The sequence below is a fragment of the Tenrec ecaudatus genome, chromosome 14 (assembly GCF_050624435.1).
Source record: "Tenrec ecaudatus isolate mTenEca1 chromosome 14, mTenEca1.hap1, whole genome shotgun sequence".
Classification (NCBI taxonomy): Eukaryota; Metazoa; Chordata; class Mammalia; order Afrosoricida; family Tenrecidae; genus Tenrec; species Tenrec ecaudatus.
In genome coordinates this window covers 90,620,563-90,646,021 of record NC_134543.1, presented here as the reverse complement: position 1 = coordinate 90,646,021, position 25,459 = coordinate 90,620,563, and the positions used below count along the sequence as shown (strand labels likewise).

The window sequence follows — 25,459 nt, the reverse complement described above, 5'->3', positions numbered from 1 at the left end:
GCATAACAGTATCGGTAGATACTATTTCATCTTGTGGTTGGAGGACGAGGGCAAGGCGGATGAAGCGACTTGATTCAGATCATACAGAGCTAGGATTGAACTGCTTGAGAATCTTCAACCTGTTTCCTGACAGGCTGCTGGCTCTCAGATGTCAAGTCACCTTCTCAAGGGGCCTGTTGTGGACACTTAATTTAAAGATGCAGCCCCCCCCCTTTACATGCTGCCAAAGGGGACCTCATTCCCCTGCTCCACGGCATGGTTTGCAGTTAGTTTTCATTCTAAATGTCGATTGTAGATACTAAGTTCGACAAGGGCAGGCCTCTTTTCTTTTTCCTCCGCAGCCTTCCCTGCATGTGTGCACAGTGCTGTCCAGTCCCGTCCTTTTGTGATGACGTAATTGACGGAAAGCTCCCTGGGCTGCCTAGTGCAGGCACTATTCGTGGCATCAGAGTGATGCTTGGAAGTGGCTAGTGCAAGACAAGGGCTGAATTTTTTATTTCCTTATTTACATTTAAATAACCACACGTGCCCAGTGGTCACCACCCTGGGAGTACTGGCCTAGAACAATGCCCAGAACTATACACCCACAGGAAATATTTGCTGAGTGAATGTATAAATGCACGAAAAAGACCTATTTTCCATATAGCACACGCACGTCTATTAAACGAAAATTAAATTTCAGACTCCCCCCTCCCCACCAGATTGCCTGACAAGAAGTCCAGATTAAGAGTAAGAAAAAAGTCCGAAAATTCAGGCGATATGACCGAAACAGCAAGCACACCAAGTTTTCAAACTGCTGCCTCCTCGTTGCCATTGCGACTCAGAAACCTTCCAAATCATTTTCTGAAAACCGGGGGGAAGCAAACCAGCAGCTCATAATGCATCCCCATGTAGATGGATACATACATACGTCATGTGTCTATGCATATACTTACAACAATCATTATCATCACACAATACCTTTTTGACCTTGTTCTTTTTCTCATAGGTCTCCGACAGGGGTTTTTTCTTCTGTTGAGTCGTGTCTTTGGAGAATAAATACTCAAATTCACTCGTGTCCCGAATATCAGGTTCTTCTAAGGACTCCCATAGGGTTGGCGCAGCATTTGGGCTTAAAAGAGAAAGTGAGGAATTAGACTTGGGAGCTGAACTAGCAAAGAAGATAATGATAGAGACTCTGTTCACTTGGTCCTTCTTTTTGTCTATCTCCATTTCGCAAACCTCCTAGGCAAGCACAGGCAACGTTTCTTTTCACATCACACGTTTCTCTGTGAAAGTCAAAATATACGGGGCAATGTTCAAGCAAGCAAGCTCTCCCCCCACCCCCCACCAAATAAGTAAAATAAAAAAGAGCTCTAGAGCCATCGTGTGGGACCAGACCACCTGCAAGTCAGATTGTGGAGGCTGTGGTTTCAGGAAAAGGAAAAATATGATTTTTAAGCTGAGCTCAGGTCAACTCTGCCCAGGTCCTTTAACATGTGAACAGTTGTGTCCACTTGGAAATAACTGATTGATAGTTGCCCACCTTCCAAATAATTCCCCCAAACAAGAAAACGCAAATCCTATTGCCTCCTCCACAGTGCCATTCCCCAGAGGGGTCTCAAGTAACCCTCTCGTGTGCAGAAAGCCACTGCTGGTGGCATCTCCTGGAGACGGGGCACCCGAAGGTGTGCGGAGCACCTGTGAAGGGAGTTCTGCGGTCGGGAACCAGCGCCTAAATGCCAAATTTCTATACAGCTTAAAAATAAAATTTAATATCCCGAGAGAAAATGGCCTCATCTATACATTTACTGTTCATGAGATATGTGAAGTTATGATCCACAACACATGAGCGCCTTTACCTTCATTTCAGTACAGGCTATCTCAGTCAAGGCAAACAACAATCGCTCAAAACTGTCCCACGAGGCCGTCCACAGCTTGGGTGCTGCCGGGGGAGCAATGGGGTATGCTAAAAGGTAACTAACGACTCCAAACAGTTCATAGAACTGGCTTTGGGGCTCTGTGGGTTCACATTTTGCTTAAGGTCTATTTTGCCCATGAAAGACAATAGCTTGGTTCTGATAACATTTATTTCTTCTCCTCTCCATTAAAAAGTAAAAAAAAACAGGTTTCTAATATAACATTTTAATCTTGCAGGACACACACACAAGGGTGAGATGTAGTCGATCACTATGGCCCTTCCAGGCATTATTCCTTATAGAATGTATCGTAATTCTGTTCTTTCCCCACGGCTACGGTCCCATTTTGGAGGGAGTTCTTGGTTACAGGACTAAAGTGAGGTTAAGATTCATGAGGTTAAGATTCAAGACTAAAGTGAGGTTTGAGCCATGTCACACTCTGTGTTTCCTGAGAGGAAATCTCTAATATTGTATTACTAGAGGGTGAGACTTAAGATACCATCCTTCAGGGGGGAACGGGGAGGGAGGGGAAAAAAAGAGGACCTGATGCAAAGGGCTTAAGTGGAGAGCAAATGCTTTGAAAATGATTAGGGCAAAGAATGTACGGATGTGCTTTATACAATTGATGTATGTATATGTGTGGACTGTGATAAGAGTTTTATGAGCCCCTAATAAATTGCAAAAGGGGAAAAAAGATACCATCCTTCATTTTCTTTCCTTTTAATTTAATTTTACCAGTATCATTGGCATAATGCACACATCATACAACTCAATGGTTTAAACACAGTTAAAAAAACTTGTGCCATGTCACCACAACTTTAGAATGCTTTCTCTTTCTTATTCTCATTATTAGCTCCCCGTTCCCTCCAACTTCCCCTGCCATAGCCACAAGACGCTGTTCCTCCAAAGACTGTCTCCATAGGTTCACCCATCCTGGACATCATATAAAGAGAAACATAAAAAAGCAAATGCAAAACAACAACTCAGCAACAACCAAATAAAGCACAGAAAACCCTGGTTTGCTTTCTTGGGGCTACGGCAGGTTCAAAGACAAAAACCACACCTCCGTCACAGCCATTCTTCAGCGTGAAGCGCCACGTGGGACACAGGGAGCAATCCCAGGACCAGGTGGAAGAGTGTGTCTAAGATCTCTGTCTAAACTGGCAGAGCCAGCTGAGACCAGTTGCACCAGGGACTGTGACAAGAGATCAGAGGAGCAGCACCAAGTCTACTGGGTACCTTCTCCTCAGCTGGCCCACGACAACTGGACTGTGTGACAGAGGGATAGGTGGGCTGGCTTTCGGGGGCCTCAGAGGCAGAAGCCAAGGAAGCACGTGGCTGAGAGGCTAAGGACCAGAAAGACACTTGACTGCGGCTGAGGGGGTGGTGCTGTGGACCAACGACTATATCCTTACTGCTTACTGATCCTAACCTGTGGCAGCCTATTAGCTTCTCTAATCAATGCCCTCCCTTAATCATAAGTACCGTCTGTGGGTCTCAAGTGACCATGGCAACAGATGGTTGCATCCAGCATAAAAATCGAGCGCTGTGGGAGGAATGGGCAGTATCAGAATAAGCTAAAGAAAGACTAGGGTGGAAACTCCCTGGTGGCCACAGAGGAGCCAGCGGAAGTTGCTACATCTGCCCCTGCACCAGGAATTGTCAAGAAGCTTCCAAAAGTTCATGGAAAAAGAAATCGAATTGAAAAAAGGAATTTTGAAGCCCCATTGTGGAGATGCAGGTCAAATCCAGCCAAGTCCCCTTCCTCGGGAGCCTGTGTGGGGTTAGAGATGGGAAATCTTTAAGGAGCAGACAGCCTCATCTTTCTCCCATGGAGGGGCTGGTAGGTTTGAGTCACCAACCTTGGGGATAGCAGCCAAATGCCTAACCCACAGCACCACTAGAGTGCCGTGTGTGTGTGTGTGTGTGTGTGTGTGTGTGAGAGAGAGAGAGAGAGAGAGAGAGAGAGAGAGAGAGAGAGAGAGAGAGAGAGAGAGAGAGAAACATGAGAGGCACCATGTTTCATTTGTGAACAACACACAACACCATGCATGTTGAGTGCTTATCTCGGCTGCACAGAGAAGGGAAATCCCGACTGGAAGGGAGGTAACTGTGGAGCATGCAGCATGCTAAGGGCTGCTGGTCTGGTTGCAAGAAGATTCTGGGCAGTGTCGGTAAGGGTGTGCGAGGAAGGAGGCGAGGCAATCCCCCAGGCTGACTGCTCAGACCCATCCCTCTGTTCGTGCACCTGTACTGCTTGGCGCCAGCTCCACAGACTCTGAGCTCAGGCCAGTATGACTAGAGTTATAATTCACTCATATTCTGGAATAAATTGGCTTTGGGATTGGGTTGAGCACTTCATTACCATTTACGGAACTGTTTCTATGGTTCTTTATAAGAGAGAACAAGAGAATTTGGTGCTGGGGCCAAAAGCAGAACTGCTTGTAATGAGCCATTTACCATAATGGTCAATTCCAACCACAGAACACACAACCTAGCTCAAATGAAGAGAGGAGGAAGAAGAGGAAGAGGAGGAGGAGGAGGGGGGAAGGGGAAGGAGGGGGGAGAAGTAAAGGAGGTAAAAGAATAAAAGGAGGACAATACTAATTTGTAGCTCAAAAAGGTAGCTTGTAGCTCGATGAGAATCCCTTTCTCTTCAACCAAGTGCCACCTTCCCATAAAAGGGGCAACGTGTGTGCTCAGGGGTGGGGCGTGGGGAGGGGGGGTGGTGAGAAATAGTTCATGCAAGTGTTGAGAAGCATCAGAGGCCATACATATAAAATTAATAAAAACCGGTGTTTTGTTCCTGGTTTCCAGAAAGTCAAAATATATAATGTGCACATTATACCATGTTCTTACCCTTAGGGTGCATGAAACTAAAATTAAAGACAGTGGTTTTACCTGTTATAAAAGGTCACATCCAAATTAAATCTACTTTTATCCATAAATGAGTGATAATACTTGAAAACTTTAGACCATTGTAGTTGAAAAGAAGGACCACTGCTTCGAATTCAAAGCTATTTTGAGGATTCACAATAAACCAAATACTCACTTCCACTGAGTCCTAAGACCCTACAGGACAGTAGAAGTGGCCCCATAGGTCGATGTGACTGTAACTCTTTGTAGGAGGAGTTAAGCTTCAACTTTCTCCTTTGCAGTGACTGGAGGTTTCGAACGGCTGACGTTTCGGTTAGCAGCCAACAAGTACAGCAGGTAATAAATAGGTAGTGCCGACAGATATGGCCTGGCTAAAGGCTTCGCATGGGACAGAGGGGAATACCCCCATTGTGTGTCCCAAACTTGTACTCAAGGCTGATGGCTGACATGCTCACAAAGCAGGGCTCTTTTTGTCCTGAGACTGGGAAAGTCCCATTCATCTACTCTTCATTTTGCTCAAAACTGAAGCCCTAGACTTAGGTGAAATCAATTAGAACTAGCATATTCAACGGTTTTCCATGGCAGACGACATGAGGAGAAAATGCGGACAATGATTACGTGCAGCTTGCCTGAATAGAGAATATCCCACGCTGAATAGTGGGAGAAGGGTCCTTATTTCCCAGAGGTGCTATCTCATGGTCCTTCCTATTATGGCCCACAGGGTGGGAGGGGAGGAAGCAGGGGGAGGCTAGCAGGCCACAGGTGTGGGACAGCGCCATGCTGCCAGAGCCCGCCACTCAATGGCTGGCAGGTGGGATTCCTCAGCTTGGAAAGACTTCTCACTAATTTGAGAACACTAATGAGGGAACATGACTCAAAATAAATATTCTGGAAAATTCTTTCTTTCTTAGAAAGTATCATTGAAGTCTGAACGGGAAAGGTGACATACTCATACTTTAGTTAATAGTAGGAGCTATTTCAAGATCATCTTGTGGCTTTTGTTTGTTTTTATTACCATTCTTCTGGGAAATTAAAAAGTATCAGGATTTCCGCAAATAAACTCTTGGCCCTCCTTCTTTGGTGAGAGGAAGGAGGAATACAGAATCAACTTGGTGCACAATATGTTTAAATATAAGGTATTCCCTACTCTTTCTATAATGATTTCCAGTTGCTTTGTAATTGTGAATTGCATATTATTTTGCTGAGCTATTTCTCCTGCCCCCAAGGAAATTTCTATGTACATTGAAAATTTTACCTCCACACCTTGATTTGGGGAATAAGTTCAAAATTGCGATGTAAAAATATGTTCCATATTTGCTGTTCATCACCAACAAATGAACTCCTGGAGCGTTCTCAAGAGAGTCATCCGCAGCAACACAACCTATCTCCCTATGTACCCCGACAGTAAAACTCAAAACACACTCCCGTCAAGTCGAGGCCGACTCCCAGTGACCCTACAGAACAGGGTGGCACTGCCCCTGTGACTTTTTGAGACTGTAACTCTTTATGGGAGTAGGAAGCCTCGTCTTTCTCCCACAGGGCAGCTGCTGGTTTGGAACTGCTGATCTTGCAGTTTTGCAGCCCAACATATAACCACTAGGCCATGATAAGGCTGGGAAAATAAATCAGATTCAAAGTTGTCTGAATCAGGGGTTTGAACTGGTCCATTCTGGGTCTATGCCCTGCTAAGCATTTACATCACTACACTGAATGCCTACATTCCATTGTACATAAAAATTACTATGGGGATCTTGTTAGAAGGCAGATTCAGCATTTGAGGGGTGGAAGGGAAAATTCTCAACAGATGGTAGAACTGGAATGGAGGGGCTTAAAAGCCTGCTTTCAAAAGTAGCTCTCAAACAACTGCATTTTGCTGCATTATTGCCTCAGCTCAACAACCCATATCAATGCACACTGCTTGTCAGCCATCCACACATCAACACTTCCTCTAAGGGCCACAGGGGCTACAAGAAGTAAGGGTATTTAGCAGTAAGGGGAAACCAGAGTTCAGGTGGAAATCATTGGTACTTTCAAACTTCCTTCTGGCTTGAAGGATCAGTGACTCGGTTATATACCGTTCTTTAGATAAAAAAAGAAAATACACAACATCTGTTAAATTTCCAGATGATACAGCTGATGATGCCATCTAAAGATAAGACAATGGTTTGTGCAAGAAACAGCTCTCAGTAAACGATCCTGTAGATTCAGGTTCAATTTCATGATGCTTTCGCAGCAACCCGATCGAGTGGTTCTGAGCTGGAATGGGCTTGATGGCAGTGAGTCTGTGTCTGTGTTAAGGAAGGCCCTGCTCATATTTGTAAAAGGGAGCATTTACCTGGCAGAAGGCAACTCATTGTCTCTCCCAGCATCCAGCCACCTGGGAGAGAAGGAACCACAGAGACCCGATGGGGCCATTCTCCCTCACATGCTCCAACTTTGTTCCAATCTATGTTGTTGGCCCCGGGTACATTGCATGGCCTTTGGGAATCTGAGCGCGACACTAAGTGGAGACTGAGCAGCTAAGAATAAAGCATCCCTTGGGGAAAACGCCCAGGAAGTCACCAGCTGTGACTGGACAGGGGAGGTAGAGTTTCCAGCTTACCTTTTATCATTTATTTGTATCCTAGTCCAATACAGAGGCTTCATGGGACAACTGGGCTCAACGGCTGGCTTTCGAGGGCATTGGCTGGAAGGAGACCCGATTCCAAAGAAGAGTCCAGGAGGAGGTGGGGGTGCCAGTCCTGGGGGTGTTGGAGGGGGTGGCCCCCCACTGCTGGGCGGTGGAGGTATGTTAGGAAGTGGGGGTGGAGGAGGTGGCGGAGGAGGTCCAATACTTGGAGGTAGAGGAGGGGGCGGGGGAGGAGGTGGTGGTGGCCCAGCACTCAGTGGAGTGGGCGGTACTGGTGGCAAAGATTCAAGGCCAGGGGGAAGTGGAGGAGGGGGCGGGATAAGGGCCGGCAGGGGTGGAGCAGGAGGGGGCGGTGACGTCTTCTGGTGGTGAGATGAGATACTTTCCAAGGGCAGGAGCGAGGCATGGCCATCTTTGCAGTCACTCGGGGGAGAGAGTTGGCTTAACGATGAGATCGTGAGCTTTTTGGGTACTATGTGGCTACTTCTGGTGGTCCTGCTTTCCCCTTCGCAGGGTTTCAGGAAGGTCTCCCTGTCCGTCTGGATGCACACGTTCCTGTAGGTCTTCGGGGGGCAGTCGTCGTCGGTGGAGATACACACGTCTCTCATCTCGTCACAGCCTCCCCGCCATCGGTGCTCCAGATCGTGCTTGAGATTCTCAATGGTTTCTTCTAGTCTCGCAGTGGTGGCTGCGTGCTCACCCCGGATGTGAAAGGCTCTCAGTTCAAATTGGGCCTGGGGGAAAATGAGGGAGAAAAAGAGGTCGAGATTATATAGTCTGTCTGTCTCTTATTCTATATCATATATAAACACACACATACACACACACACACACACACATCACCACCGCTTCTGTGCCACTCTGGTGTGGCCGACATAAATGCAGGGACACGGAGACATTCTTTCAAGAATCCAAAAGGATATAAATTTCACTTTATGAATTTTCCAGGGACTTAAATAGTTGAAGGAGAAGCGTAATTTCATCCAATCTGAGCTCACAGGGGATAATTACCCGGGATTAAGGTTTGAAATAAAGCTGTCACCTAAGAACTTTCACCCGGTTTTAATATCAGATACAAAACAAAACTTTTAATAAAGGTTTGGACGTGCTTGAATGTCGCTTTTAACTTTGGGTTTGAGTTTGGAAAAATAAAACTCAAAGAAAGAAAACCGGGGAACGGGGGGTGGGGGGTGGAGAATGGGGTGGGGTGCGGGAGGGGCTGTGCAGAGACCCTTCTGGCCTGGAGCCGCCCATGCTCACGGTCATCCTTCCAGTGTTTGCCTTTGTGGGGTTTCCAGGCCAGGGAAGCAGAGAAGGAGCGAGCACACACTTTGCCTTTGAAGTTGTCCTACCAGCATTCCATACCTGATCCGTATTTGTGTCGGCCTCAGAATCACTGAGACTGCAGTGATAAGTAGATGACGTTAAATGCATAGACAGCAGGAGGCGACTGAAATTCGCCTTTTGCGTCTTCTTTGCATACCCAGTATTTTAACTGAGAATGACTGTGACATCGGCCTTTGTAACACACATCCCTGTAGTTATTTTCGATACTTGGCTCTACAGTTCACCATCCGTTAGCTGAGAGTCGGCATACTGTCAGCAATTAGCTGGTCTGGTTTCTGACATGCAAAGCTGTTCCGCTTATTACCGTTAACTAGGCACCAATTAGATTTATAATTTCACGAGTTTCCGAAATCCAACTCGACAGTAATTAAACCTAAGTGCATCTCCCGGCTGCCTCCCTCATCAGATGACAAGCTTCACAAGATGTAATTAATGATGACACAGCCCTTTCCAGTTCTAGTACAGGCCAGCGAGGACACCAAATTGACACCCTTACACCACAGCTCTGCTCCCGCTGCCTTCTCCAAGAGACCCCATGGTTGACTAAGACTCTCTCCAGTTGTCATTTCAGCCCCCAAACCGGGGGTCCTCAAACTATGGCCCATGGGCCACATGTGGTCCGCCGAGGACATTTATCAAGCCTGCCAGGTGTTCTTGCCCCATTTTGTTTTTCACTTCAAAATAAGATATGTGCAGTGTGCATAGGAAATTGTTTGTGGTTGTTTTTTTTTTAAACTATAGTCCGGCCCTCCAACAGGTCCGAGGGTCAGTGAACTGGCCCCTGTTTAACAAGTTTGAGGACCCTGCCCTAAACAATGAAACATGAAAGCATAAAGAAGGACTGATTACACTTTACATCAAGAAAGTAAATCCTGTTAAAACCTAGGTGGCACGAGGTAAAGAGACAGGGAATTTATACTTTCACTAATACCAAGTTCAATCTTTTTTACTTATTTAAAGTAAGTCTCTTTCACCGAAGAGTCATTCTTACGAATTGGCTCCCCCCCAGCTGTGAGCAGATTTTTAATTTTTCTGACTATCCTTTTCCCATAGGGGGAGAGGGCAGGCCCGAACCAGCAGAAAAGAACTGGAGAGTTGGGGGCACCTTCTCTTTCTCCGTGCCTGAGCTCTGGGTTCACACGTGACCCTGGCTCTACCCCGCACTAGCTCTTTGATCTTGGGAGGGGACGCTGTGCACAATCAGTGCCACCGTATGCCCTCTTTAAGGGGTAAGGAGATACCCTTAATGCAGAGCAGTAGCCCTTAGGCCTGGACCCCAGGAAGTCAGCAAATCTGTTGTCCAGGGGCAGAGGTAAAAGGCTCACCTAAGTTATGTTATAATGCTAAATTTCAAATAATGCCACCTTTTGTTAAGTGATTGGCACAAAATTAGAAAAAAGCTCAAGCAATCAAATAAGTAACGTACTGTGACCCTAGGCCGTTTCCCCAGCCATGCATGAATGCCACTTCCAATGGCCTGAAAGTAATTTCAAACCTTATTCAACCATGGGGTCAAGAGACTCTCTCCCGCTCCCCACCACCCACCTAAACCCAGCCCTGATTTCCATCCCGAACTCAGGGTCAAAGAGGAAGCATTTTTAAAGTGATTCAAGTTTGGTTCTGCCACAACGAATTTGAGCTCTCGGTTTCTGTTGCCAACAAAGCCCTCGTGCAAGAAGGTAGAGAGGCAAATGATTTGGTGACCCAGTAATTTCGAGCAATCCTCAACTTCTGAACCATAGGATCTGTGCGAAGGCGTGTTCCACAGCCAAAAAAAAATTTTTTAATGTGCCCTTTCCCCACACAGCTGACCTGTCCCTACAGTAAAGGCCTTGGCCCCCACCTCTGGTCTTTCCACCTCTGAGCTGTACTTCTAGGAAGGCAGCTGCCACTGGCAGCTGAATGGCTGGAGGCGGCAGTCATTATCCTGGTGGTTGCAATGGAAGACTTGTTTCGGGTAGAAAGTAGAGCAGCGAATCCACCTTGCTGTCAACTGTGCTAAAAGGCAGGTAATAATAATCACTCACTCCACTTCGCAGAGGAGCGATGGAAAGTGGGGACTCTATGAGGGGGCTTCAAACCATTTTGTCAGGGCATTTCTCCATGAGCTCTCAGAAGAACCCGCACTTTGGACAAAGCCCATCCAGAAGAGCGTTTGGAGCTCAGCGAGGGCTCTTAACGCTCGCTCCCATTGATCTTGGCCCTTTACCGACTGCCAGCTCATCGAAGCAAGCGGCAGTGTCACCTTGCTTTGAATCCTTAGCACGCTTCCCAGGACCCACAGCCAAAGGGGTTGTTTTAACTAAGTGCCCCGGAGTTGGCCCCAATGTATGGCCACCCCAGATGCAACTCAACAAAACTCTGCCCCATCCTGTCCAATCTATGCCCGTGCTAGCTTGTGGACGGAACGATAGTGAGCCACGGCCTTTCCACTGCCTGCCTTTCAGAATTAGCTCTTCTCCTCCGTTTGACCGAGTCAGGAAGCCCCACTGAAACTTGTTAAGCATCACAGTCACTGAGAGCCGCCACTGTCCGCTGGGCCGTTGCTGCACGGGAGATGCGCTTCCAGGGAAGCAAGCCCGTTCTCCTGCACGAAGGCCACAACCCTGAGAGCCAGCCACCACTGCCTCACAAGCAGACGGTCAAACCCAGCCACCTCCCACCCTTTCTCCCCTTACCTCTTGTCCTTCATAGCCAAGCGCTGTGAAAAACCAGAGACCTTCCGGCTGTGTGTACTTCCTTCCTTCTCAGCCACAGTTAACTGTTGCCCCGTCTTGGAATTCTCTCTGGCTCCCTGAGGGTCTGCTACACAATCCCTGCACTTTCCTTCTCCCTGTCTGCTCGCCCCACCCATTCCTTAGACTCTCTTGCTCCCCTCACCCCTCAAATGTTCCCTAGGCATGCTTTCCTTCCTGCACCGTACTCTCTCTGCGTGACCTCGTGCCCCATATGCAGGCCGCCCGGGCACCACATCCCAACTGTCCCGCGCGTGGCATGATCCACCTGCGGGCTCGACCAGCCACTGCCCTCCACGCGGCTGAAACGGCACTCGTTGCTGCTGTCAAACCTCCTCTGACGTCATCCGCACAGCCCCCGGCGTCTCTGGGCTCTCTCATCACACGCAGAATTACGGACTCCTGCTAAAGGCCGTGCCCGCTCTCACTGCCCACAGACGACTTGGCAGTGGGATCCACTGACCTTCGTGGACAACCATTCCGTCCATCGGGTCCTTCTCCATCTGCACAGTGGCAGGAGTCACCTAATTTCCCACCCTTGGTTTAGTTAGCACTGGCTCTAGAGAGAATTAAAAACAATAACAACAAACAAACAAGCAACTCATGCATATTCCTTTCGGATCCTTCAGTAATGATGCATCGTTACTAGGCTGGACCCATTGCAAACTCTTCAATTCTGTTTTCTGCCCACTTTCCCCTCCTTTGGCTCCAGTCCCTCTTTGCCATACATGCCCTGAATTCCAATCTTAAGTGCCTGTTTGCCCCCTGAGGGCTGTGTTCTTTCACACATGAGTCTTCATACACAGGGGGTAACCGCCCCCCCCAAAAAATGGAATTTTTCTCCCCAAAGCTATAAGTTTTTTTTTGAAACAACCTTCTCCTTTTCAAAGTTCTCTCCATGACACTTAATACGTTTGTCAGACTTGATCTATGGCAGGAGGTTGGACTTTGGGTTTCATATGTATTTCTATACACATGCAATGACGAATCTGAAAATTGAGAAATTAAATTCATTTACAATACCATCAAAAACGAAGCTAAGTAAAATACTTAGAGATAAAATTTATAAATAAGTTTAAAGTATTATTGAAAGAAATTAAGAAAGACCGAAAATAAATGTACAGACACCCCATGTTCACGGATTGGGAGATTTAATCTTGTTCAAATGGTAATACTACACAACATGATCTGCTGACTACCAAGGGGTACATCTCCCACCCCCCACCCCCAAAATGAAATTCTTTTTCAAAGCTAAGGACTTAATTTTTTTTATTTTTAAAAAACAACCTTATCCCCTGCCAAGTAATCTCCATTACACTCAATGAATTTATCAAATCTGTGTTCCATTCTCAGAAACATTTTAAAAACTCATCTGTTTGAATGACTGACAGCACCCCCCTCATTTTTTTTTTCATTGTCTCTCCTACATTATCAAATCACTGTCCTTTCAAAACGAGGTTTGAGAAAAACTCATCACACGAAAAAATTCACTGTGACCAGAGAACCTTCCCAGGTGGCGCCACTGGGTGCACTAACTCAGAGCAAGTTGCTTGATGCTCGGGTAATGGGGGGAAATGTGTACTACGAAAACTCTGCCTATTGGAACTTCTTTCCATTGTTTTTTTTGGGGGGGGCGTCCTCCCTCCTATATGCTGTCAATACCTCTCTTCTGTGGCAAACACCACAGGCAAACAGACAGGTTACAACACACAGATTCAATGTCTTCTCCACTGCCCAAATTCACTGATAGAGAAAACTACCCAGTAAGAAGGAAAACACGGAATTTCCATCTAGTCCACACCAGCAGTCTGACATTGCACAGAGGAATCATTTTAAAAAACAATTCAAAATTTGCTTTGGTTGTGTTCCTGAGCTAATCCACCCAAACCAATTAAAACAAACAACAACAATAACCCTCATTTATTCTCCTTCTGCCCCTATCCAATCAACGGTCTCAAGCTATGTTTGACTTTATTACAAATTGAGCATCTAAATTCATGCATTTCTAGCCTTTTATTCATCCCTCTCTTTTTTTGTCACCTTCTACTTTGAGCAGGAAACTGTGTGTTTATCCTCCTGCATGCCCTGGACCTCTTGCTCATGATTTGGTGGGTCCCTGTTTGATAAGCATGATCTCATCCCATCTTTGCCCAGGACACTTGGCATCTTTATCAAATGGTTTCAGACTGAGCCAAGACCTCAGTGGTCAAATTGGCAAATGAGGTAAAGAGGCTGCTTTCACACTGCAGACTCTTATGATTCTCAAACACCTGGGGTCTGCCAGAAGGTTCATTCTCACACACTTCCCATCCATTCCCTGTATTGTGACACTGTGGGCTCTCAACATGTGGCCAGTGCCCACATGGAACATTCTCTACGTGCTGTTGCTTCTACGTATAACCTTTTCTCTCACCCTTTCCCCAGTGAAAGCCCCAAGGAAATTTGATTGAGCTCGACTCTAACCTTCTGGCTTAAACATTCCTCGACTTTTTCCTACTTGACAAAATATTTCCCTTTGTTGCCACAGAGCGTTAGGCTCATGTGCATTACAGTTCTTCCTGTTTATCTTCGTGGTAAATCTAAAAGGACCACACCTTGTTCATAGTGGACCTCCCAGAACCTTGCACGTTGCTTTGGTGGTGATTCACAGAGGCCTCCTGAACCGAATGAAATCAAATGATTTCTGGTTGTTTGTTTACTATTTAAATGCTAAGATTTCGGGTACCTCTCTATTACCTCTCCAATTAGGCTCCCCTCCCTCCCTTCCCTTTTACCTCCCCTGCCCGCTAAAAAAACCCAGCCAGAGCGATGTGGATGTGGACCTCGTCAGATGCAGTTGCTGTCCAGTCAATGGTGACTCATGGCGACCCGTAAGTGTCGGGAGAGAACATCATCCACAGGGTTCTCGATAAATACTTCGGGGTCTAGATCACCATGCCTCTCCTTTGCTGTTCTTGCAATGGATTTATGATTTTTTTTACCCTTAATTTGAAGTGATTAAAAGTTCACAGGGGGCTGGGGGTGGGGAATAACAGAAGTTAAGACCCATGACTCCGCACCTCGGTCCTGTCGGTGGCTTACGTCACTATGGTGGTGTTCGTTCCCGGGCGGTGATGAGTTGGCTCTGGCTCACAGCACCCCCCTGGGCAACAGCATCCCGGCTGTAGTGTCGTTATTATGGGCCAGGCCTTTTTATCCGGGGGTGGGGGGGCTTTTGGGTGGGCCTGAACCCTCACTGTTTAGATAAAACAACAGCTTGCTTAAAGAACTTCATATTGTTGTTGCCTAGAAAACTCTGATAAATCATTCAGGGTCGTTTTGGTTAGATTGTATTTTCGATAGAGACATTTTGGAACCTTGAAGTTAATTCTGCTTTGCTTCAGCCATTCAGAATACTCAATACATGTTCTCTCCGCAGAAAGCCCAGAGCCTGCTCCCAGACGTGCAATAAACTATCCAGTAGAACGGAACTACATTTGTGATTCCAATCTAAAAATCGAGCTCTAGGCAAGCCCCCGCCCCCACCCCCAGTCTCCTTAGGGGCTGGTCCTCCTTTCCCCTACCAAATCCTCATTATTTTTTAATATCCTCCACATTACCACTGCTTAGAGATATCATCGAAGGAACACACTGTACTGAAACCCAGGCGAGAGAGGAGACTTGCCGGTCTGGTCCCCACAAGCGCGTCTGTCAAAAGGAGGGTGGAACAGTGCCTGCTGATGAAAGACACGGGGTTGGTGCCAAGCACTGTGGAAAAACCATCCCTGGGCATTTTGTTATGAGCCTGCTCTCGCAGGGATGCCGCCAGAGCCAGGAACAAATCAGGTGATCTGTCTGCTGTCCAGCCCGGCTAAGTCAACCTTTCCCAGAGAAGCTCCCAACCCGACACCCCGAGGTCCGTGGAAGCTGCAGTTTCCGGGGTGCTCTGCAGCAGCACCGCCGAGCCTGGTCTCTGCGGAAGAACGTTCTGGCAATTGAAGGAGGGGTGGGGGTGGGATCTGCGGAATTGCCTTCACACAGAACCTGGTGGTTCCCTAACTCTGGAGGTCGGCACCATGTGCTTCCGTGTGGTCTGTGAAAATTGTGCAGAAGATGTCAATTGCTGTTCTTGGTAGGCCCATCGAGTCAGTTCCGACCCACAGCCGCCCCATGAGCAGCAGAAGGACCCACTGCCCTATGCTGGACCATCCTCACAACTGCTCCCATGTTGAAGGTCATGGCTGCAGCCATGATGGCAGCCCCAGATCGTTGAGCGCCTTACTTGACGTACACTATAAAATAACACCACCGTGAAACTTCCATCTTAATGAAACGCACGGCGCCGGGCTTCATGCAAACGCCGTCCATTAGCAACACCTGGTTTTAATGAGCTTTTATCAACGCATCGTTCCTCTTCTCAGACATGAAAGCACGTCACGTCACAACGAAGAGGCCGTCCTCTCCTCACGCTGAGAAACACGAGGCGTATCTGACACGTCAGTGACATAAGAATTTTGTGTGTGAGAGAGAGAGGCAAAAAGGAAAGAGAAAGGGGGCAGAAAAAGAGTGGTAAAAGGCCACCAACTCTGTAAAATAGGCCCGATGTTGATGCCGGACTCACACCGATGCCTGCAGTGCTGGAGAGCACTGAGCTAAATGACACGCAGCTAATGACACGGTTCCTGTTCGGGCAGGTGCTGCTCTCTCCGGGTGGACAGGCACCCGGAGGCGGTGGCACCAGTGGGCAGCGAGGGCGCGGTGCCTTCGCCGGGGCATTAGTGGGTTAGGGGAGCTGCCGCAGCGGGAAAGCAGTGCTAGTGGAGGTGAACTCCCGGTGACAAAAGCACACTCTTTCCACGTGGCCACTTTGAATTGCTATCACATGACTTGGTTACCTTGGTGTTGGGCAAATTATAGCACTTTGTAAATTGTAAGACCGATGAGGGACCAACAATCCGCTCTGCCACTGATTGTTTGCGATGTACTTGAATTTCAGTAATGCAGATTCCTGGGGGCGCGGGGGTTATGAATGGGGGTGCCAACTGCAAGGCCCAGCATTTGGAAACCACCGGCAGTTCTGAGGGAAAACGATGAGGTTTGCTACCCCGTGAACAGTGGCAGTCTCTTACCCCACAGGGTGGGGGGGCAGCTCTGCCGTGTCCAATAGGGTCGTGCTTGGAGTTGGAATGGACTGGATGGGGGTGCGAACGCATGCATTTATCACAACTTTTGAGGCTGCTGGTATTGGGGCTCTTTTCCAGCCAAGGAAAGAAGGCACTGGGAAATGCAGTATCCGTGAGAGAGAGGGAGGCTCCCGTCAGACCTTCGCCCAAAGTCGAGTGCTATTTCCACCACAGCGCAGACCTCTGCAGTTCTCCGTTATTCCCGTGCTGAGTGATTTCACTCAAAATAACTCACCACCATCAAGTGTATCCCGACTCACAGCGACCTGTAGGATAAAGCAGAGCAGCTCCTGTGGGTTTCCGAGACTGTCAATCTTTACAGGAGTTAAAAGGCCTCATCTTTCTCGGGCAAAGCAGCTGGTGGGTTTGAACCTTGAGCCTGGTGACCTTGGTGAGCAGCCCAACTCATCACCCACTCTGACACCAGGGTTCCTTTTCCTATAAGCTTTAGGAAGGCAGAGAATCAACAACAAACAAACAAAATAGATAAACTTTCTAATCAATGATTCTTTCAAAGAACTTCCCTGGACCCTACTGGGCCAGCACTAGAAGCATCAAGGAAAGAACAGACGTGAAGTTTTTCAGTTCCCATGTGTGTTAGGAAAAGCATTGGCTAAGAGTCCAAAGACCTTGATTGACTCCAGGTAACCCCAACCATCCTTAGCGACTTGCTCTTGGCCAAACCCCAAGCTCATTTTATTAATGTTAGAATGAGAGGTTTTAAGATAATCACTCATGTATCAAATGCTAATGATTCCCACACCTCAAACTCCCTCATATCTTCTCTCAAAACTGTGTGTGTCCTGCTCTGCTCACGAGCGCTGCTTAAGGACTTAACGTCCAGTGTGGTAGAAGGAAATATCCCAGCTCACATTTTTAATGCAAATATTAACACAAAGACAAAGACTCATTGGGTGCTTGAAAAACACAGCCACGGCCGGGTATGCGATTCAGATGGAAATGGTGCAAGAAATCAGAAATGCGATAGTTACTCCAGAGATTCAGAAATATCGCTTGAGAATAACCAAGCAAATAGCACCATGGCCAGACTGCCCATGGCAGCAGTAGGGACGTAAAACAGACCACCCTTTCCTACCTGGACTGAGGTTCCTGCTTGGGAAACAACGCGAAGCAAGTCTGCAACCCAAGTGCATTACATGAAACAAAAGACAGAAATCCTCACAGGGAAGTCCGGTAACACGGAAAAGTGAAGATATTGACCAACCTAGTGAACGTCGCACATGGACACGCCTTGCCATGCCGGGGAATCATTGTCCGATTTCAGCTTTCCATCAAGTGATTGCAAACCTAAGAGCAAACCCAAGACTGCTCCTTTTTAGGCAATGAGCCCACACACCAATTTCTTCTCTACCGGGAGAAAGGACTTGGCATTTTAAGCTGTAATATTAGTGTCACTCCTGCAGTTACAACTGGTTCAAGGAGCTGTGACCATTTTGGAAGGTGTGTTAAGTTCAGGTCTCCGAGGGTCAGTTATAGCAGTCGTTTCAATATCTTCTTTCACTTGCACCCTGCCTACTGAGGGATCCTGTGCTCTGGCTAATGTTCCAGTGCTCAAAGCTTTTGTTTGTTTTTAACTCTCCACTTTGCTTTTCCTGAGTTGGGGAAGGGTAAAAAACAAAGAAACAAAACAATACAGAACAAAAAAAAACCTCACTTCCATCTAGTTCAGCGCTTCTCAACCTGTGGGTACCGTCCAACGACCCTTTCACAGGGTCACCCAATTCATAACAGTAGCAAAATGACAGTGATGAAGTAGCAACACAAATAATTTTATGGTTGGGGGGGGGGGTCACCACCACCTGGGAGGAACTGTATGAAAGGGTTGTGGCATGAGGAAGGTTGAGAACCACTGCTCTAGTTGATGCTGACTCATAGCACTATCGGGCTAGGGGACAGAGTTGAACTGCCTCTTTGGCTTTCAGAGGCTGCACATTCTTACGGGGGCGCACAGCCCCACGTGTAACTCACTGTACTATGAGGGCTCTTCTGGAGAGGGGTAGGAAAAGAAAAATATTATTAGGTCATTCCTACACTAATAAAGAAGCCCTGGAGGCCTAGTGAGTTGTGAGTTGGGCTACTAACTGCCATGTTGACAGTTCTAACCCCCCAGCGGCTCCGCACAAGGGAGAAGAGGCTTTCTAATCCTGTAGAGATTTCTAGTCTCAGAAACCCCGGGGGTGTTCTAATACGTCCTGTGGGGGCTTCATGAGTTGAAATGGACTCATGAGTTTGGTTTGAGTTTCTGATGTACCAACGAGCAAGGTCACTGAAGCCTTTTTTTTAAAAAAAATCATTTTATTGAGGGCTCATACAACTCTTATCACAATCCCTACATATATCCATTGTGTCAAGCACATTTGTACATTTGTTGCCATCAACCTTCTCAAACATTTGCTTTCTACTTGAGCCCTTGGTATCAGCTCCTCATTTCCCCCCTCCCTCCTCACCCCCCACAAGCCCTTATCCTTTTCTGGCATATAAGCATGGACAACACTTTTGCCCACGACTCCCTGCCATTGAGTCACTGCTGGCTCATAGCGCTCCCCTGTGGGTAAGAGTTCTACATGTTTACACAAAACAGAGCTCCCCGATAGAAGGGAGAAACTCAGAGCCATGGCTGTCATGAACTCCCTAGTCATGGCACTGTCTTCACCGAGGTGCTGCACAAACCGAGCCTGGCAACCGGAGCGTAATGCGGTCAAAAGGAAGCAAGACGGAGGTTTCCCTGCCATCTAAAAGCCAAACAAGAATTTACTGGACATCTGCAAGGTACCAGGTCTTATGAAAATTACCGGGAAAATGACACTCAATAAGAATCGATACTTGGAGAAGATCACCTTTTAGAGATGAGAATAGCACGGCAGAAGGGCGGCTTCGAACAGTTGGTGGGAAAATGAAAGGACAAGATAAAGCCTGGTGCCCGTGAACTTTTTGAAGAAGCCCCCTCATATTGGTGGGTTCATCCCCAATCTTCACGATGACCGAGCTGGTATGGGCCCCGCACTGTTTCTGCTCTTGGTGTGCGTGGGATCGTCCAGAGTCAGACAGCACAGTTCCGTCGACAATCAAAGGAAACCACAGACAAATCGGTTCGTCTGGTAAGGGCGCCCCACTTGTCTGCGTTGCCCCGATGATGCCAGGCCACACCCAGACATTTCTAGGCCGCTTTGCCAAGCGTATTTTCAGAGTACCGAAGGAGGGATTGGGCCTCCATGCTTCGCCCTTCAATCAAACGACCCATGGTGTGTACGTAGGCCGTCGCCACCTCTTCCCTCACCGCTCCAGGGTTCACAGGGATTAGACACTTGATAAATCTGCCACGGAGTGGCTTTCAGATTACAAGATAATCAGCAGGGAAAACAAACAAGAAGGTTTACATGTTTCTCATTACAATCTGGGCTCTGGCTTTGGATGCCTCCTCTAGAGGAAGTCAGGCAGGGAGACGTCTTAAATTTCCAAAGATTGCTCACCCCAGCCAAGAGGCAAACTCACTGTATCAGACATAAATTGAGAGGCCAGAAAAAGGCTCACAAAATTGAGCATAGTCTTCATTCCCTAAGTAATGGGTCCTAGGAGAAATAACGTCTGCCACAATTTGAGAGGTTGGGTCAGGTAACGGAAACAACACTAAAAAAGTGGTCAGCGAGCCTGGATTTAGTTTCGCATAAGGCTGTCCAGCGACCTTAGATTCGGTTTGTATCTTTGGCTCTCACTTTTCTCACCTGAAATAAGCGGGTCAGAAAGAAGGCCAGGAGGCTGGCACCTCGTGTTTCTGGGGTTCTACAGAGGGTCTTTGATTCTGTACTTGGTTTCAATACTTTGTTTCAAAAAGAAAAAAATCCTGATAAAAACAACACTATGATTAATACGAAGAACAGTTACACATCCGGGTACCACTGGCACATGCACCAGAAGGACATTTGTTTTGGGTCCATGTGAATATCTTAACTTCTCTTCTCCACGCTTTAACATTGATTGATTTTGTTGTTGAGAGTACGCACAACAAAACAAATACCAAGTGGACCGCTTCTACCTGTACAGACGAGTGACAATGACTGTGTTCTTCTGGTCAGGCACCCATTCTCATCCTCCTGTTTGGAGCTGTTCCTCCCCCTCAGGGGCCTATTTGATTTTCCAAGTTGCTGTTGTCAATGTGAAACCATATCATTTTTAAAAGAGGAGAATGATCAAGGTGGACATTTTTTAAAAACTTAAACTATTATTTCATTTTCAAAAACTCCAGGGTACATTTTTTGGGGGGGTTAAGGTTTAAATGATTACCTCAGAGCAATAGTTTTAGGAGTGCGATACCTACCTCTCCTCCATGGTTCTAGGAAATCTGGAGTTTGTGAAAATTTTCAATTCTGATGTGTTCCCCCCCCCCCTCTTAAGGTCAAGGTCCTTCTATGCAATCTTTAATAAAAATGCTCAGTAATTGCAGCCAGGAACCATTCAGTTCTGGTCTCATGGCAAAAGAGGCAGTTGCTCATGGAGGTAATTTTAATTTAGGCTTGTGCAGAAGCAGGTAAGTATATGACTATTGCACCTAGGTGGCGATTCGATCAAGCAGAACCAAACGCTCAGAATCACCTGCTCTGTGCGTGCCCCCGGACTGGCAGGATAGCTCTGCGATCAATCACAAACAACACATCGATATACACAGCTAGAAGCAGCGCTTTGCGCTTTTCCTTGGTATTTTTAGACTGAGTAAACGTTTGTGATTAAAAACAAACAAACAAACAAAACACCCTCAAGCAGTCAATTTCTATGGATTAACTTGTAAAGTACAAATTTCCTACAATTCATGTTTTAATATTTCAAATAGTGAAGATTATAAAACAAATCTAACTGTATATAATCTAATTTATAAATATATTTTATAGTTTCTTTTACTAAGATGTAGATTTTTAATTGGACGCCATGACGGAAAGTAGCCTCAGTAGTTCAAACCTTTAAATACAAATGTATGTTCATCAAAAAGCACTTCCACAGAAACATGAGAGTATTTGTGGCCTTGGGTTAGGGAAGGATTCTTAAATGTCAACACAAAAACATTGAAAATTGGTGAGTTAGGCATTAACAAAATTCAAATCTGCTTTTTGCAAGACATTTAAAACAATAAAAATGCAAAGCCACAGATGGAGAGAAAATATTCATAAAACATATATCTAATAAAGGAGTTGTCGCAAGTGGTTTTCAGATCAAAAGAATCGGACTTTGAAGGCCGTGTGAGGCATCTAGGGGAAGGGGAAAGGAAAGAGAGGGAGGGGGTGTCCGAGGCGGGGCATGGGAGGAACGAGAGACAGAGACAAAGCTGTAGCCAGAACATATAACGAACTCTGCTGACACAGGAAGAACACCGCTCTCCATCCCCCAATGCTAATCGGTAGTTGGTCGCTCTTTGTGCCCGGCCTTCGACTAATCTGGTCTGTAGGCCTTTCATCAGGTGGTGGATGTGTACGAGCCACGCTAGCTGGAAAATGAACTCAGATCTCCTGAGTTGAAAGCGAAATTTCTACCATGCGTTGGGTTTTGATCCGAAAAATTTGAAGTTCAAAAGCGCCAGCTGCTCCGTGGGAGAAAGGGGGAGTCATGCACTCCTGTAAGCAGTCTTGGAAATTGACAGGGGCAGTTCTGTCGGCGCTGTGGGCCCACTGTCCATCACATGGACTCGATGCAGTGAGGCTTGGAGTTTAAATCCCCATTGCCCCATTATTCCCAAATCAGGGAAATGGACATGAAACAGGAGTGAGATACTTTGTACCGATGGTGAAGAGTTGTATGAGCCCCTAATAAAATGATTTTAAAAAACCAACCTAATAAATATTATTCTAGTTGTATACAAAAACAAACAAACCGTGAGATGCCTACTATGGGCCAGTGGTTCTCAACCTGCGGGTCGCGATTCCTTTGGGGGTTGAATCAGGGGCAGCCTGATTCATCACAGTAGCAAAATGACAGTGATGTAGTAGCAACTAACGTAATTTTATGGCTGGGGGTCCCCACCACATGAAGAACAGTATGAAAGGGTCGCGGCATTAGCAAGGCTGAGAACCACTGCGTGTAGACCCACTAGAAAGGAGGGAAAGAGGCCGAGTGATCCATCGACACCAAATCCTACTCCTAAATAAAAGGGAATGGATTCAGCAACATAGACCGATCTCAAATGTGGAGGGAGAGTAATCAGACTCAAGGGGCTGCGCACGGAATGTTTCCATTTACACGACAGCCTAAAGAAGTCACACTGGTGGGGCAGAAACCATGCCAGGATCCGGGGGTGGGAGGGTGGGGGGGCAGTCTTCAAAGGGACTGCGATCATAATTCCCTTTAGAAGAATTAAGACTAGACTAGTCCCAAGGACGTGGAGATTAAAGGTGTCCCAAATGTCCAACCATTCTGCGATGCGTTACTGCTCCAGTGTGGTATTCCCACCTCTCCCTGCTGTCTGCCCTCTGCTGCAGAAACTGGGGAAACTTTCAGGAAAGGGCGCGTGTGGCTGGGAGGGCTCCTAAGTCCCAAGCCTGCAGCCAAACGTCATTGTGGAGGACCGGGGTGAACTGGTGGCATCAGGAGAAGCAGGCGACGGCAGTGCAAGTCTTCCGCGCTGACCGTCAGGCAGAGACAAGCCAAGTGCAGGGTCCAAGCCAGCAGCCAGACACGTCCCACGGTCAGAGCTGGTCTCTTCCACCTACCAAGGCACCATCCGGAAACCGAGGTCACCAGAGGGGACGGCTTCGGCGCAGGTGGAGTTTGTGTCTTGCGGCAAACCATACCCACAAGGAAAGAAAGGGCGTGACTTGTTTGAGATCATCTACTGAGGTGGAGACCGAATTCCACCTTATTCCTGGTCATGGGCATAGCAGGGCCCTTTTCCAATATGGGACGGCGGAAATTATAATACATCACAAAGATGTACTGCTAGAAGGGCCATGCTAAGTCAAGGACTACATCTCAGGGGCCTACGGACATTTTTTTTTTATGGTAAGGGGACTGTTTGGTGCCTTGATTGTGGGTCAGCTATGTGGACAGCAATGACTGCCTGTGTTCTTCAAAACATAAACCAGTACACCAAAAAAAAAGAGGGTGACATTTATCGTGTATAAAATAATATCTCAAAGTTTCCCCAAAATCATATAATAAAGTATGAATTGATAGAAGTGCCTCTAACTATGAAATCATGCTCACACAATGCCACGTGTCCACTGGGCCCCCCTACAAGATACTGCTTTGCAAGAAGTCCGCACGGTGGAGAAAGCCCATGACCAAGACAGTGACGACAAGGAGTCCCGAAGCGGAAACGTCCGTATTCTCTGAGGTAGGCGTCTGACCCTTTTTGATCAGGGCTCTGTTACTTTTGCTCCTCTGGCACACATTCCAGAAGTCTGGACTTCTCAGTCAGGTCAGAGATGAGGCTGGTGTGACTCAGCGGCCATGGCCGGCGTTTCAACATTACAGCTGTGTGCTCACGCGGGCAGGCGGTGAGGGTGGGTAGAGATCCTCTTCGTGGCAGATGGGCTCTCTTTGACTTTCTGCCCTTAGGCAATCGAGCTGACTGGGCATCTCCAGTTACAGATGCGTCTAGGAAGCAGCGGGGATGTTCTCCTGGACCTTCGCGTTTTCCGTCGGGATACCTGGCATTGAGGATACCTCAGAGGGGCGTTGGTGCAAGCGATCAAGTGCCATCTGCACCACCTACACGTGGAGGCTTGAAAATGGCAGTGGACCCCAGAGGAGTGGGGCTTGTGGCAGAAGAGCATTCTAAAACGCCACCGAGAAGGCTTCCTGACCAGAGGGCATCGATACGCATCCTCTCTCTAACTCGTTTTGGCACAGGATCACACTGATTAAGTCAAGCTCACAAAGATCTGATGTAGTATTTAAAAAACAGATCTCCTCGCTGTGTAAACACAGATTAAGAGAAATGTAAATTCCCCCATCTAGGTTTATTTTCTTAAGTAGGGACTTTAATTATAGATGTATAAATCACGGGTGCTCGATGCCTTAAACAGTTAAGATAATAAATGGAATTTGGCGGAACATTTGTTCTGATTACTCGATGTTTAATGGTTCCTGGAACATCAGGATGCATGTGAAATGACAGGCCAGTTTGATGCACACAGAGTAACTTTGGAAAGGGTCAGCTCTCGCTTTGACTTGATTCCCTTCTCCTGGAATACAGACAGACCGCATTCTTGTTGTCCTCCCGCACCCTCCCCTCAGATTAAGCTCTATTACTTTTGATTGATATTCAGCTCCATTATTTGTGCTTTGTGAGAGGATAATTGTTACAAAAATTACATATTCCAGTTTCTTCCAGTAATTGGAAGATATGAATTTAAGTCAGTGTTCGTATTTCCTAACTGATCAAACATAGACCATAATTCATAAAATGTTTTCAGAATAAATGTTTAAATAGTCTATGCAAAGTTTAAACGTCCCTTCAAATGTAGTTTGACAATGGGTTACAGATGGTTATACTTTTTTTTCTCTCTCTCTCTTTCTCCAGCAATTTTTCGATTTTAAATGTTACAGCTACACAGATTAATAATGTGGAAAGACGGGCAGGCTAGTCTCTGAAAATGCCTGCATAATTTATTCGTAATAATTATGGAAATAACTGGCTCACTGCATGTAAGTGGATGATGAGCCAGGGTCAGCTGTGTAATGTTTAGAGCATGTCTCATGCCCGCTCTGCTATTTCATGCCATCAACATGTTTCTGTTTCGTGGGACGTATCTGTCAGTCGCGAGAGATGCTACTTGCCCGTTTGGTGCCACTCACCCTTCGTGA

The 25,459-nt window shown here is 46.8% G+C and overlaps 1 protein-coding gene across 2 annotated transcripts in view; it reads right to left on the bottom strand.

Moving 5' to 3' along the window:
• The window catches only part of FMN1 (formin 1), a 429,794-nt gene that overhangs the window by 225,530 nt on the left and 178,805 nt on the right, over positions 1-25,459 (bottom strand). For both annotated transcript variants that reach the window (XM_075530963.1, XM_075530964.1), the window contains 2 exons: positions 7,378-8,138; positions 961-1,111 (listed from right to left, as the gene is read on the bottom strand). In XM_075530963.1, coding sequence (XP_075387078.1) covers positions 961-1,111; positions 7,378-8,138 — 912 coding nt within the window. The remainder of the gene's footprint in view (positions 1-960; positions 1,112-7,377; positions 8,139-25,459) is intronic.